This window comes from Scedosporium apiospermum, assembly GCF_000732125.1.
Source record: "Scedosporium apiospermum strain IHEM 14462 chromosome Unknown SEQ_SAPIO_0089, whole genome shotgun sequence".
In the NCBI taxonomy this organism is placed as follows: domain Eukaryota; kingdom Fungi; phylum Ascomycota; class Sordariomycetes; order Microascales; family Microascaceae; genus Scedosporium; species Scedosporium apiospermum.
In genome coordinates this window covers 654782-669431 of record NW_015971790.1, presented here as the reverse complement: position 1 = coordinate 669431, position 14650 = coordinate 654782, and the positions used below count along the sequence as shown (strand labels likewise).

Here is a 14650-nt window from a genome sequence, read left to right as displayed (position 1 = left end):
AAGAACTCTTTGCTCGGAGGATGGGCGGAGTTTCGAAGGGGGGAGCGGGTCTGACTTTTGCTCTGTCTTGCTCTTCTCTTGTGCTAGTTTCAGTTGGATCTCGAATGATCGGAGGTGATAGCCCCCTGGTTCAACCACCCCCCCTTTCACTGTCCTTATCCTCCCCCAGACCAAGAGTGGTGTGTGCGTGTCCCACTGGAGGAAGGTGACTGGGCCAAAATGGGAACAAGAGAGGAGTGAGTGGGAGGACCTAAGAACAAGGTGTGAGGATAGAAAGACAAAATTGTCTGATGATTGGGAGGTTTAAACGGGTGTGTGAGGAAAGGCGAAGGGGGAAAAAGGGGAGTCATGAGAGGGCGTATACGGGGGAAGAACCACCTGCCAGGGCCGCAAAAGCCCAGCAGAGATTGAGAGCCCGGCCGGGTGAGATTAGGAAATATGTGGAGGTGATGGGAGGAAAAAAACTGGGCTTGTTTTTTGGGCAGTTTTTTCAAGGAAAATCTGGGGTCGATGTGGGTTCTCTGACCGGGAGATGGGTACTAATAGACCGCTGGGTCCCCAGATCCGAGGGTGCCCTTTTTTTCCTGGGTTTTTTTGCGAGGCTATCTCGGGATCCGGGAAACTGGGGATATGGAGTCCTCGGCCTGGATGAGACGCCCCTTTCCTGCCGACTCATATTTCCGGATGTCCTCGTGGACCGGACCACTTGAACATATCGAAGATGGTTGATGGCCTTCTGTTCCGGTTGCAGGAGGGTGATAAGGACAGTCCTACATCGATCTGACGGAGTGCTCAGCTCGTTGCAACGTTTCGATTCTCTTCGAACATCATCTCCTCTACATCTCACTGGAAGCCGTGTGAAGGAAGACAGGTCCTCGGTCCTCTTCGATGCTCCCTGCGTACGACGAGTGTCAAGCGGTCGGTCATACTGTCGGAAACGAAGTCGTTGGAACCGTGATCTCATCGTGAAGATGGTCAGCAGCACTACGTCTGATGTCAACCCGAAACCGTGTCCTTGGATCCTGCGGTGCGGTCTGCGGCCGGAGGCTCTGTTACGAGAGGCTGGATGAATCTGACGTTCAGCTCATGAGCTTATCTGTCCCAAGCTGTCGGATATGGTGCTGACACGAGTTTACGCGCTTCTCTCTTCTATGTTCTGGTATGGGGAGAGAGACTGTGCTACGTGTCTATTTTACAGTCTTACTACCATGGATGGCAGCGGATATCTGAGATGGCGGCTGAAGACTAACAGACAGGTATCACCACAATCACGATAACTTCACTCGTTGAAGACGACTCCTCGTCAGGATACGATGCAATCGAGTGGCTTCGATCCTAGCCACAATACACCCGCCTCGCTCTCTCAGTCAGACACAATTTAGGTTAACGAGCGAAGAACGATCCCGGGTTCGTTGCAAAAAAAAAAGAGCGCACATTCAATGTGCCCCTCGATCAGGAAATCAGGCCATCGTCGATGATGCTGACGAGATCATACCGTGACATTGGGAACAAATCACTGCCTTATCATCCATTCCTCAGCCCAGGCAATACAGGAACCAGGGCGTTCAATCAAAGACTGATGTTGTTGTGGACAAAATATGCACGGCGGGAGAACATTACACGTGGGACGCGGGAATGCCGAGGTATCGGTTACCAACCGGCGGCTGATCTGACAGCTGAAGCTCAGCAGAACTTTTTTTCTACATCAATTCATGCATCGAGGGTCAACAAAACTCGGAGAGGAGGATATACGCTTCCCGACGGCAGAATATTCAATACCAATGGTCAAGAAGGGGTGAAGATGACACTGGGCAATCGAAACATGGACGGTCAGCCGAAGACGCGGTCCTCGAGCAATTGAAACGTCGAGACTCGAACCTCACAGAGTGTAAGCCGTGACGAGGAATGATAATTGGCAGGTTTTGCTGTCGCTGTCTTTGAAAGGAAGAAGGGAAACAAACGAGCTAAAGCTCAAACTTAACTTGACCAATTGAACCCCTGCGTTGCCCGAAACCCAGCTCAATTTTTTTTCTTTTTTCTTTTTTCTTCATGCTTTCCTTCCTTTTCTACTGTGCTCATATTACCACATCGGTTTCAATATGGCAATGCAAATCGTGAGATTGTGGCTGGTTTCCAACTTCTGAGTTGAAAAATGTCGAAGGCAGCCACAAGTCGCTCTGCCACCAACCACGAGAAACCTGAGTCGCGTGCCAAGAGTCGAGTCTCCTAAGCCATGAGATTCACGACTCGATCACCACGGCGTTCCAAGGACGAAGAGACCACATAATTCTTCCGATGACGGAACCTTTTGCCTCGTGAGCAGGCTCTCTCGTCTTTCTCTTATGAATATTATTCTCAGCTGAGCCACTGGATGCGACTTTAGCCTCGGGAGTGGCGGCACCCGAGCCTGCACCGCCTCATCAGCCTCACCGTAGCTGGCGGCGCTTGAGACTTACATAGACCGGCTCCCGACACGAGGGTCCGCAATCGCGGCTAGGACTTGGCCCTATCGCTTAGAGTCATTCTCCTCTCGATTCCAAAGGGTCCTGATAGATCGTTTGGTCCTGCCTGAGCTGCCTGAGGCTCAGGGTCAGTCCAATAATCGTCCATAGGTTGAAGATTTCCCGTCTTTCAATCTCCCCTGCTGCGTGTGTCTTTCTCCCCTGCTTTTTAGGCAGGCAGTGCCCTCCCCGCGCCTAATTCCCCATCGTCTCATCTTGACACATCCCACACATCATAATCCCCTTCCCCTCCCCCCTTGTCCCCAATATAGCCCCTTCGGCTTAGTCTATGGAGTGGAGGCATGTTGTCTCTCCGCATTGGAATCGTGACTCCCGGATGAGGCAAGAGCTGAGGCTCAGCTGGACCTTGAGGCGGCCAATGAGCGCCCTGGAACACCCGGTGTTGCACGGCTTCCCGGCAAGCACCCCTTGTGACTGTCGAGGATGCTTGCGCCCACTTTTAACCCTATAGGGCTAGGGAAAGAGTCGTTGGGGAGGTGTGATTTGGAGAAACGTTACTCGAGGAGGGAGAAAAATAAGGTAAGAAAGCAAGCCAGCCGTTCCAATATTCCTGCAAGGGGAAAGAATGCTTAGGCCCCGAGAGGCTTGGGAGGGGATAGTATTGCGAGATGAGGTCTGAATGGGGGAATATGCGAAGGGTCCTAGATCTCACCACTGAGGGTTTAGATGGCGGGAAGGGCTGGTTTAGTCTGATGCTGCCCGGTCCTGGATGGCTAGATTGTTCAAGGGTCTTTAGTATATAATAGAGATGAGAGATCCAACTCCTTGCATCCTTCTTCGACATTTTGAGCAAGAGCAAGGCTTTATTCATTTTCTTTTTTTTTTTTTTTCCTTTTGATCATTAGATTTTAGTTTCTTCCCTGTTAGCTGTAAACCACTCCATTGGGCCACACGTCGGAAAAGGCACAGTCGAACGCGGCGTCGGAGATACTACTAAACTGTTGTCGCTGGTTTCCTTTTTCTTTATTTCCGTGACACAATGTCCTCCACTCCGATGCCGAGCACCCCCATCATTGTCTGCGGGAGCTCCGATCCCGCTCTAAGACGCCGATCCTCGCCCCCATCAACAACATCCTCCTCCTCAGGCAACAGTCCCAACCAGCTCCGCTCCGAGCTCTCAACCTCCGCCCCCGATGAACCCACCCACACGCACACCCCCGAAGCCGTCCGGCTCGCCCGCCTCTGTCGCAAATCCCTATCCCGCCTCGCAGCCACGATGCCGAACTTCAACCCCTCGCGACCGTACACTGCCGTTGAGATCCTCAACATGCCGTTCCATTTACCTTCGGCGCGGGCGGACGAGGAACTCCTCGTGCTTCCGAGGCGCAAGTCGAAGAGGATGTTGTTGGCGGCTGCGGTGGCGGAGTTGATGTTTCCCTCGAGGGCAGGGTCGCTTTCCCCGTTGATTCGGTATGATGCAGATAGGGTGAAGTTGAGGGGGTGGGTTATGGTGCAGAGGGAGTTTGATTTGTTGGTTGGTGGTGGTTTGAGGAGGTTTGGTGCGAATGGGGGCGCGGCGCCGTGTTTTTGGGTTCCGGGTTGGGCGGGGAGAATAGCGGAGCAGGGGGAGTGGGATGGTGAGGAGATGGGGGTTTCGTTGAAGGGGGTTAGGGTGAAGAAGAGTGCGTTTGGTAGGAGGACAGCACGGGAGGAGGACCTGCGAGCCTTGATGAAGCATCTTGAGAGAGGGGGCACGTATGCTTTGTCGACTGGATCGGAGGGGGTCGAGCTCAACGGCGGAAACGGTGAAGTCTATTACCGGACAAAGGGAGCAGAGTTCAGACGGGGGATTTTGCTCGGGGACGGAAGACTGGACCTTTGCGGGACGGGACTGGCACCAGAGCTGGTCCTGGACGTTCTGCGGAGTCTGCGCGCAAACGAGTTTGTCAGGCATATCCTTCTCGGAGACAATAATATCGGAGAAGTCGGGTGCGAAGCGATTGCGAGATTCTTGAAGAATGTGCCTGATCGCATCGAGACGTGGCACTTGACGGGGAACGATATCGATTCCGCAGGCTTCGAGGCACTTGTCGATTCGTTAATCACTTCTAGGACCGTCACAAGCGTGTGGCTCAAGGGAAACCCGTTAGGTCCAGAAGCCGTACCGGATTTGGTCCGCCTCATCACCAAGACTCGAAAGCTGCGGATCCTCGACCTTGATCAGACTCAACTTGGCGACGCCGGCGTTGCAGCTCTCCTCGGCGCGTTGACGCAACACCTCGAACGCCAGGACGTCGGCCCCCTCCCACTCGAGGTCCTGTATCTGAGCGGCAACGGAATATCCGACAAGGCAGCCGCATCCATCGCCAGGTTCCTGTCCCTCCAATCTCGACCCGGACCCCCTCACCGTCTCCATTCCATCTACCTCTCCTACAACCCGCTAGGCAACACCGGCGTCAAGAATCTAGCCACAGGAATCCGCTGCGCCCCTTCCCTCCGACGCGTCGCCCTCCAATCCGTCGGCCTCGGCACCAGTGGCGTCGTGCCCCTCTGCAACGCCCTCTCCGGCCATCCGAACCTCCGCGCCCTCGATCTTAGCCAGGGGGCGTGCACTGTCTCCCTCGGACAAGCTTTCAACTACATCGACGACGACGCCGTGCCGGCCCTCTGTTCGCTCCTTGTGCCTTTCGACTCGAATGTTCGCGGTCCCGCAATGTTGGAGTACCTCTCGCTGGGCCACTGCGGCCTGACAGACGGCGCGTTGCAGAGAATCTATGAGTTTGTCCGACGTCATCATACGCTTTGTTTCTTCTGGGCCTCGTCGGTGCTTGATTGCCGAGAAAGCGATAAGCCGGCTAGGCAGTTCGTTCCTGCGCAGGGACCGAGTGCTACGGAGTTTGTTACGGGGGCTGCTTTGAGGAGGGATGTAAGTGATGTGGAGAGGGCGGCGTGGAGGAGGATGGAGTTGAATGTTAAGGCGAGGTATGGAGAGGGGATGTCTTATGAGAGGTTCCGGAGGGGGGAGAAGAGGTGGGTTGTTCTGGATCAGGGGGTGAGGGTTGTAGATTCAGTGTATGAGGAGAGGGATCTCGAGGAGTTTAGGAAGGGGTTAATGGAATTTATTGAGGATGGGGAAGACGAAGGAGAGGAACCAGGTGACGGAGACGACAGTGAAGAGGAAGAGGAGGATGAGGAGGAGTAGGTGGCACAACCTCCGGTGTTGTGTTGGACCTCATCGTTACACCTTCATTGTTCTCGGGCTGTTTTATCGCTGATCGCTGGTACCGATTATGTTCGTTTTTTTTTTTTTTTTCTTCTTTTTTCTCTTTTCATCTTTTGCTTTTCGAGGATTGGAGTTATCGCACAGGCAAGCGATCTTCTTAAAAAATAGAATTATATACCACAGACTTTTTAAAACAAGAATTGCCTATTCTCCTATGTCGGCGAGCAGCGCCTTTCCGGTGTAGTGTAATGGACGGTAGTTGTCGAAACTCTCGGCGGCAGTCTCTCTACGCGTGTAAAACTCGAGCACCGATATCCATCCATAATGAGCATCGCAGTGTTTTCGCCTGAAGCGTCAGAGCTGAGTAGGCCTAGAGGGTCTCGTACCGCTATGTAATACCTCGATCCAATCTTTAATGGGGCCGCTTGTCCTCCGCGAGACCGACGTCAGTAGAAGTAAGGTGTCACCCGCGCCACTCTTGTGCCGTCCTTCTCTCTGGGGTCGGGAGCGAAGGGGACCCCGCAAAATGAGGCAGCAAATCTGGAGGAATTGAGTGAAGCTATGACAGCAAACGAGAAAACTTACACTGGGAGCAGTCCTCTACAGCGAGGAGTTCACCGCACCGAGTTATATCATCGGCGGATCCATATCCATAGACTTCTTGCTCGGGTGGCGGCCCTTGTTCAGGATAACTGGAGCATATCTGATATTGGTTCTGTTCTGCGGGCCGTCCTTTCGAGATACCCGCCGTACACGGCCCAAACACCTGAACGTTGAGAGTTTACCTTTGTCGACGAGTTTGGCAGGCCGCAGATAGCCAGAGTTTCTCTCGAAGTGGTTCTGACTACTCTAACAAGAAGACCTTCTGCCCCTGCCGGACACTTGAGACGCCAAGGCGGATTCCATCCTCATCGAACATCCACCACCTGGCCCCTAATTAGATGTGCAATCTAGATGTGCACTCTATTCTCGCCCAGTTGAGCAGTCCGACGAATATCATATAAATCGGTTGGCAACTCACATCGTCGTCATCGTGTCCTGGTGTCGAAAGCATAGTCTACACAATATTGGTCTCGTTTTGGGCCCGGGGCTTGTTGGCGTACTTTGAGTGACGCTCTGAGAATGATGCCAGAGCTGTTCTGTGTGCCTTCGTCTTAGACAGATGAGCAAGTATTCATACTGCGTCGTGCGGGCCCTACTTGGGGACTTGTGCACTATCTTGGCTGTGCGAGAGACATATCAATCAATATAGAATTCCAATTGCTGCCTCAGGTTAAAGCCACCCGGTACCTCAGCTCTGATCTGCACTCGAGGCAGGTGCGGTCAATCAGTTTCGAAGATCAAGATCGATTGATGCAGGTGCAAGCCACACTGAAGTCCACACCGAAACCTCACCGAGAATGACGTAATCGTCGTACAATTGTACCTCTGTACCTCTCTGTATTCGCTGAATGACAATGAATCATTGAGTCTCCATTGATGGAGATTCAGCACGAGGGAAACAGCAACCCGCTGGACGGGATGTTGTTGGATACGAAATAGTTACAAGGTCGTCGCCGCTGGGTTTTAATCCTGAAAAATTCTGCAAAAAATCCACCATCCAGCTTCTCTACACACAACCAACTCAGACCTGTGCATCTCCATCACATTCCTGTTCCCGTTTCCCCATCTGCATCTCAGCGAAAATCAGACCCACCAGCAAACAGAACACAAGCCCCTCCATCCCAATTGCGCCTAGACACGCCTCACCGCCCTGCCCCATCCGGGCGAAACTTTGCAGACAGCACAGGGGTTTGAAATCTATCAATTGACCACCCTCCATCCCCTTTCAGCTTTCGCGAAATACCCTGCCACTTGATGGCTCCACCCAAACGAGGGCGAAGAAGAAACGGAAAGAACAATGACGATAGCCCAGCGCCGCCCCAGCCCCCATCCCCCATCGTAACGCGTCGATCTACGCGTCACACTCCGAACTCAGCACCTCCCGTCCCACCGTCCACAACAGCCCCTGCTGCGACGTCGACGGCTGCGGAATCGACATCCATCTTGACCTCCGAACATCCCACGTCGAAACCTAAACGCGGACGTCCTCCCGCATCGGCGACGGCGACGGAACCGATGGCCACAACGGTGGCTGCTCCCGTGGCGCCAAAGACTGGCACTTCGGCTTCGAGCTCGTCTGTGCCGATTAGGCATGTGCAGACGACTCTGAAGTGGCCGAACGGCGGCCCCCGCGCTGATGCCACGAATGTGAAGGCCACCAAAGTAGCGAAAGGAAATAAAGCGACCAATGGCTCGCACATGGCGACGAAAGAGAACGTGAAGCCCACTCAAGATGCGGCTCCTTCCATCCCCTCTGCTGCACAGCGCACTACGAAATCCTCGACGGCGACGGCCGAATCGACGAAACACCAACCCCCCAAATCCGCGACTCGAAAACAGACATCCTCCTCCTCGACCTCGAAGGAACCCTCCAAAACTCTCGGAAAATCCGCAACACCCACCGTTGAGCGCAACATCGACAAAGTCGTCCTCGGTAACATTTGCTTCCGCACCTGGTACCCATCCTACTACGGCAAGGACGTCCTCGGCGAGACGGCCTCTGCCGGTCGCCCCGACGCATCCACGGCGGCGGGACCGAGCAAGAGCCACGCGCGACGTGACCGAGACGCTTCTCCCGTGCTCGACCGGTTGTACGTGTGTCCCTGCTGCTTCAAGTACTCCAAGGAGCTCGTAACGTGGTGGGAGCACGTGCGCGTGTGCGAGAGCAAGGGCTTTATTCCTGGACGAAAGATTTACGCGCATCCGAAGATGACGAGGACAGTGCTTGTGCCAGTCGAGACGAATGGCAAGGCGCCTAAGAGGCGTCGGGGAGATGCTGGCCCTGTTTCTGTGCCGCAGACGGTGCAGGATGAGGGAGAGTGGAGTGTCTGGGAGGTAGATGGTGAAAAGGACGTGGTAAGTTGTTGAACTTTACTTCTTCCTTTTTTTTCTTTCTTTTTCTTTATACAAGCTCTCGCTAACTTCTCCCCAAAGCTCTTTTGCCAGAATCTCTCCCTCTTTGCTAAGCTATTCCTCGACAACAAATCCGTCTTCTTCGACGTCACAGGCTTCAACTACTTCCTCCTCGTCTACTCCAAACCCGTCGCCCCCGTCGGTCGTCCCAACGGCCCCGCGACCATGAAACACCACATCTGCGGCTTCTTCTCCAAGGAGAAGCTTTCCTGGGACAACAACAACCTTGCCTGCATCCTTGTCTTCCCGCCCTGGCAACGCAAGGGCCTTGGTTCGCTGCTCATGGGCGTATCGTATGAGATCGCCCGGCACGAGGGGATCCTTGGTGGGCCTGAGAAGCCTATTTCGGAGCTTGGTAGGAAGGGATATCGGCGGTTTTGGTCTGGGGAGATTGCGCGGTGGATTTTGAGCCTTGATACGAGTGGTGGCTCGGCGTCGAGCGCATCTCCTTCTGATAAGAAGCGGAAGGGTGCTGATGATGAGAGCGGCGAGCGAGAGGGTGAAGAGGTGATTATTGATATTGCTGATTGTAGCAAGGCTACGTGGATCACCCCGGAGGACTGTCTAGGTGTCCTTCGTGATATGGGCGTCGTTGAGGATGCTGGTATCGGACCAGGCAAACCTCCCGCTCCCGTGCCTTCCCCCGACGATGCCGCTGCCGTGGAGGAAGAAGAAGATGGTGACGATGTGGACGGACAGGCAGAGAAGAAGGACGGTGAAGCGTCCAAGGATAAGGAGACGGCGTCCAAGGAGGATGGCGACGTCCAACCCGAACCCAAGATGGTGCCGAGGGTGAGGATCACCAAAGATGCCGTGAGGGCCTGGGTGGTGGCGCAGAGGATTAACCTGACGAGGCCTTGCGATCCAAGTGGATTCGTTCCGCACTATCTTGAGGAGTTGAAGGCGCGGAGGGTGAGTGTTGATGCGGAGGAGGTGGCTGTTTGATAAGGGGTGAGGCGAGGGGGCTTTTTTTTTTTTTTTTTTTTTTTTTTTTTTTTGGCGGACTGTGGAGGCTGTCTGTAAGATGGCCTGTCTGCTTTTCTTGTACTTTTAAGTCACGGATACCCTGGTTTTTTGTTACGCTCTTTCTACGAGGAGCTATGGAGGCGTTGAAATGAGTTTCGCATTTGAGGACGCCTAGTGAGGACAATGCTGATTGACGGTTGTTCCATGGCGGGGACCGGGGGAGTTGTTTTAGAGGATTAACATATTCTCGTTATCGAGTCCTATTAAAAAAAAAAAAAGATCTCATTTCTTTGTGAGGTGCCTAGGCTGTTTTAATAGTACTTGGAGAAAGCTAGAATACGTACAGTAGCGAAGTTGATGGCGAGGCTTTAAGCCCCTGACGGATCACAACAAACATCAGGATGGATTATTGGGACTCGAAGAGACGCGTGACGGGGGACAAATGGCGAGTACGAGGCAGCTTCGGATGGACTATCAGGGCTTTTCTTTTCCGGGGGGATTCAGAGGGGAGGCTCCTCTGTCCTATCCTCGAGAGCCTCTTTGACACCCTAGGAAAGGGATACTCCGAGAATGAGTAGCAAGAACAAACCAGGATATCGGAGAAAAACCATGAAGCTTGATTCCAGTCTCGGCGATCTCGGGATACTCCCAAAGTAAAGATACACAGACAAACCTAAGGCCAAGGAAGAAATTGGCATCGACTCAAACCGAGAACGGGACGAATTGCTGTATAAAGATTCAGCAAGAAAGTCTCTCGTCCTTCAAATAGTGACCGGGTCACAACCTAGTCTAACAATATTCGACGTTTAATACAACCTTACAAAAAGTGAAGCACCACACAAACGAGGAGGCTTAGGGCCAAGTAGGTAGTAAGAAAGCCCAATTGTCTTTATCAAGATGTCTGCCAGGTCTACCACTTCCTCAGAGAATGAGCCAGGAAAATGTCGAGATTGACAACGGAAAGACAAATAAAACCAAAAGTACGCCAGGGGGATGAATGGATGGATGGATAGGGAAAGCTAAACACAAAACAAATAAAACCAGTTTGCTGCTGTGGATAGGGGAAAGAAAAAAAGGAAGAAAACGCCCATTACCAGAATTTGTCCCCTCCCGGTTTAAACCTCCCCGTCTGTAGTATAGTAGTAGTAAGTTGTTGTTTCGGTAAGTAAATAGTTCCACGAGAGTTGTTACAAAGGGCAAGAAGGAAAGGGGCGAGGGCACAGGTTTGACAATGAGAAAACGATGGGGATCCTCAACACAAGGAAGAGGAGGCCAAGACCGGAGAGACAGATGAAAGGGATGAGAAACAACAGTTGAAAGAATTAGAAAGAAAGAAACAGAGTAAAGGAAAAGAGAACATGGAGTAGTAAACATGGAGTAGTAAAGATACAAGAGACAATGTTGCTGGTTTTTCTGTGTTTTTGAATTTACATTCCCTCGAAATCGCCTCCGAGGTCATCCTCGTCCAAGTCCCCATCCTGTATCTCGTTGGCCATTTCCCGCTCCCTCTCGCGTGCCTCCTGGGCATTCTTCAGCTCGAGACGATGTTGGTTCATAGGGAATCGCATTGCCTGAAAAGGAATAGAAGTTAGTACAAATGGCGACTTAATGTGTTACATGGTGGGGGAAGAATACAACATACCTTGACACTCTCGTCATGAAGAGATAGACACACCCGGATACGCTCGTGGAAAGCCTCTCCAGGCTCACGCGTGGCATACACATCACCCACCTCCTTACTCTTCATGAAACCCCTCTCGCGATCTAGGGTTGCCTCAATGACGCCATCCCTGATCGCCTTGGCAACGATGTACTCGGCAGACTCCTCGCTTCCGAGGTGTAGGCGGATGCAAATGTCCCGGAGCGAGATGCGCGAGTACGAGAGCGACATCATGCGGATGCCCGTCTTGATGACGTTTTGCCTCAGGCGCAGGATGAGCGTGTACGTTCCATCGCGGCGGAAAGTGTCGGCGTGGTCGGCGATGATGGTCTCGAAGTCCTCGAGGTTGCCCACGCGGACGGCCTGGACGAGGCGGAAGTAGGGCTGGAGCGCAACTTCGAGCGTGGGTTGGCGGAAAGTCGCGCGGTCGGGGATGTCGCCCATCAACAGCTCGACGACGAGAAGGAGCTTAGTCGCGGTCTGCGAGAAGCCCACGGCGCAGGCACTGGAGGGAGCCTTTCGGGTGGCGGCAGTTAGGTGGGTATGAGCTTCACCGTAGCGCAGCTGGATGGCGCGGATGCGGCCAAGGTAGTAGAGGAAGCGCGCGACCTGGTTGTTGGCGGCGTTCTCGGGGAACTGGGTGTGGGAGACGAGCAGATCGGCCTGGGAGATATGCGACGTGAGAAGGTAGTTTCGGAGGAGCAACACAATCACGGTGGCCTGGGTATCGATGTCCTTGCGCAACACGGCGGTCCGTAGCGCGGCGAGCAGCGTAGGACGAAGAGCGACAATAGGCGACTGGGTAGAGGGCGGTAGGGGGTCGAGCTGTTCGCAGAAGAGGTTAAAGTAGAAGTAGACCTTGGCAGACAAGGAATCTAAGGTACGGCGGTTAAGCTTCTGGATCCGGTCCGAGAGGTGCTTGGAGAACTCAGCTCCGCGCTGGTACTGCTTGGAATCGAACAGATAAACCTGGATAAGGATGCCCAGGAAAATATCAATCTCGGGGATGACCTCCTTCAGCTCCTTCTTTGCGCCGTTTTTCGTGGGAGCCTTTGCGTGCTCGTTCTCCAGGTGGTCCACCTCGCCATTAAGAGGTCGACCGAGGGGAAGATCCTGGCGATCGATGGCGTAGAGAAGGGCCTTGGCAGCATTTCCAGACACTACAGTGGCAGGGAAAGTCTCGATTATGACCTTTGCGATGATATCCGGAGTGAGGCGTTTGCGAATCAGAGAGATGGATCGGAGGGCTCGAAGAGAAAACCTGGCATCGAACTGGGCAACGGCGCGTTCCAGCAGGGCAAAGTTGTTCTTGATGTCTGTGTTTGGAAGCAAAGAACAGAGAAGGTTAGGCACGAAGTTTTTGTCCATTGCGTCACCAGTGCGAGATGACGGCAAAAAGCACATGATGATTGAAATATGGAAGTTGTTGCTTTCATCGGAAGGAAAAGGAAAGGAATGGGAATCGAAGGGAAGGGAAAATCTAAGAAATGAAAAAGAAAGAAACTCACCTGTAGCTGTTTGCACGACGGGGTCGACTTTGACCTCGCCCTCGGCATCCTCAGCCTCGTTGGCCATTGCCACATCACCATCGGAATCGGGGGGTGCTGAGGACTTGACGGGTCTTGTCTTGGGGACTACAACAGTCATCTCCTCATCACCGTCCTTGGCGGCTTTCTTTCCTTTGCCCTTGAGATCTTCCTTCATATCGACGTCCTGGTTACTCCTAATACCATTCTCGACGGGCTCGTTCCCGTTGCTATGGGGTGTCTTGCCGGGCATATCGGCTGCTGTGTGGAAGGAACGAGAAAAGAGAAGGAAAAAACAAAGGGGGAGAAGGAGATAGACGGAGATGAAGGCGAATATCGTGAAATTTTCACTCCGTCTGAGGTCTCACGATTCGGGAGAAATGGGAAAGACGCTGCGGGAGATGGAAATGGCCTTCAGGCGTCGCTGGGGGATGCGTGTTTCCTTTGGCTTCGAATGGGCGATGGGTGATGATGATGACCTCGATTTGGGAAGCGCGCTTTCTGCTTTCGAGAGGACGGAGATTTCCGATCGGAAAACCTAGTTCGCTGGAAGGGGGGAATGAGAAGCGGATCGAAATGGAATGGGAGGAAAACAATAATGGATTAGATGTAAAGAGTTTTTACAGGAATGGAGGGCTGAAGGGCAGGCGCCGCGTTCGTTGTGGGAAAGTTGAGCGTGGATGGCGAGGATTGTTGCGTGTGTGGTTGTTCGAGCAGCAGCTTGTCTTGGTCTTTCCTGCTGCTTGTTGCATGGAGAGCAGGAGCAGGAGCCAGCCGGAATCAGAAAGTAGAACAGAACCTGACTTGTGCAGCGCAGCAGGGCGATTGGCGATTGGCACTGGATGTGCTTGACGGACCCGAATCAGATGCAGGTTTTTATGCTGTGTCATAAAGTACTTTATACTTAATTTTACTGAGTATTATGTGGTAATATGTTGTCTTTGATACGAAATAAGCCGTTGAGTATACATCCACCTCAGTCTTTGCGCCCAGCAGCCGCAGCGCTTGGGCACTGTACGCAGAAGCCGATGTTCAGTTGTACACTCCTTGTACCGTAGCATAAAGGACCCAGCTTGATTGAACCTTCGCCAGGCTGTCTGCTGTCGTCACGTACCTGCCTACCTGATTCCAGCTGTGTCAGTACAATGGTACCTGGAGCACCCTCGTCAGGCGATCAGCTCCCAAAAACGGTACCTGATACCTGCAAGATCGGTAGTTCATCCACTAGGCTCTCGAGTATAGGCAACCTCGCCAGCGAGCCCCATGACGTTGCCCTTTGGTGCCTGCTGCCTCAAAGTCTGCCTCACGACTCTCAGTATCAATTGATTTGATCCACGGTCATCTTCTCGGTTCCGTGTTGTTCCCCCCCCACCATGTAGTGTACTTGACTCGGATTATCACCAGACTTGGACTGGTGCACAGTAATACAATCCTCACGTAATTGACTTTGAGTTGAGCGCCATTTCAACGACTTCAAATTGATGTTCCTTAAACGTGGTCTCGTCCAGCGCCGAGCGGCTTAATAATTGAAATTCGATGCTTCCACAGCAGCAGCAGCACACCATTTGATGGCCTTATCAAGCTCCAAATGCCCCTATCACCTCTCGCTATTGATGAACACGTATGGCTTGCGTCGTGCCATGCAAGAAGATCCAATGACGGGAGACGAAGAAAACCCCCAATTCTCGCAGGCTCAGTGCGGTTGGGCAAGAACAGTACAACACTCGCTGTCAACTCTTACGAGGAGCATTAAGACAAAGCGGCTGGTTTTAGAATACATTGATCTCTGCTTCTTGCG

At 52.9% G+C, this 14650-nt stretch overlaps 2 protein-coding genes and 1 pseudogene across 2 annotated transcripts; 2 read left to right on the top strand and 1 right to left on the bottom strand.

Annotated features, from left to right (window-relative positions):
* Positions 1–3501: 3501 nt before the first annotated feature.
* SAPIO_CDS3880 lies at positions 3502–5664 on the top strand (annotated as a pseudogene; the record flags this gene model as incomplete).
* Positions 5665–7542: 1878 nt separating this feature from the next.
* On the top strand, positions 7543–9645 carry SAPIO_CDS3879 (uncharacterized protein; the record flags this gene model as incomplete). The annotated part of the gene is made up of 2 exons (XM_016786567.1): positions 7543–8643; positions 8722–9645. 2 exons carry the CDS (start codon positions 7543–7545, stop codon positions 9643–9645), a joined length of 2025 nt encoding a protein of 674 aa, XP_016643910.1.
* A 1448-nt stretch (positions 9646–11093) lies between these two features.
* SAPIO_CDS3878 (26S proteasome non-ATPase regulatory subunit 3) lies at positions 11094–13105 on the bottom strand (the record flags this gene model as incomplete). Its single annotated transcript, XM_016786566.1, has 3 exons — positions 11094–11237; positions 11309–12642; positions 12835–13105. The coding sequence occupies 3 exons, from the start codon at positions 13103–13105 to the stop codon at positions 11094–11096; spliced, it is 1749 nt and encodes a 582-aa protein (XP_016643909.1).
* Positions 13106–14650: the final 1545 nt, after the last annotated feature.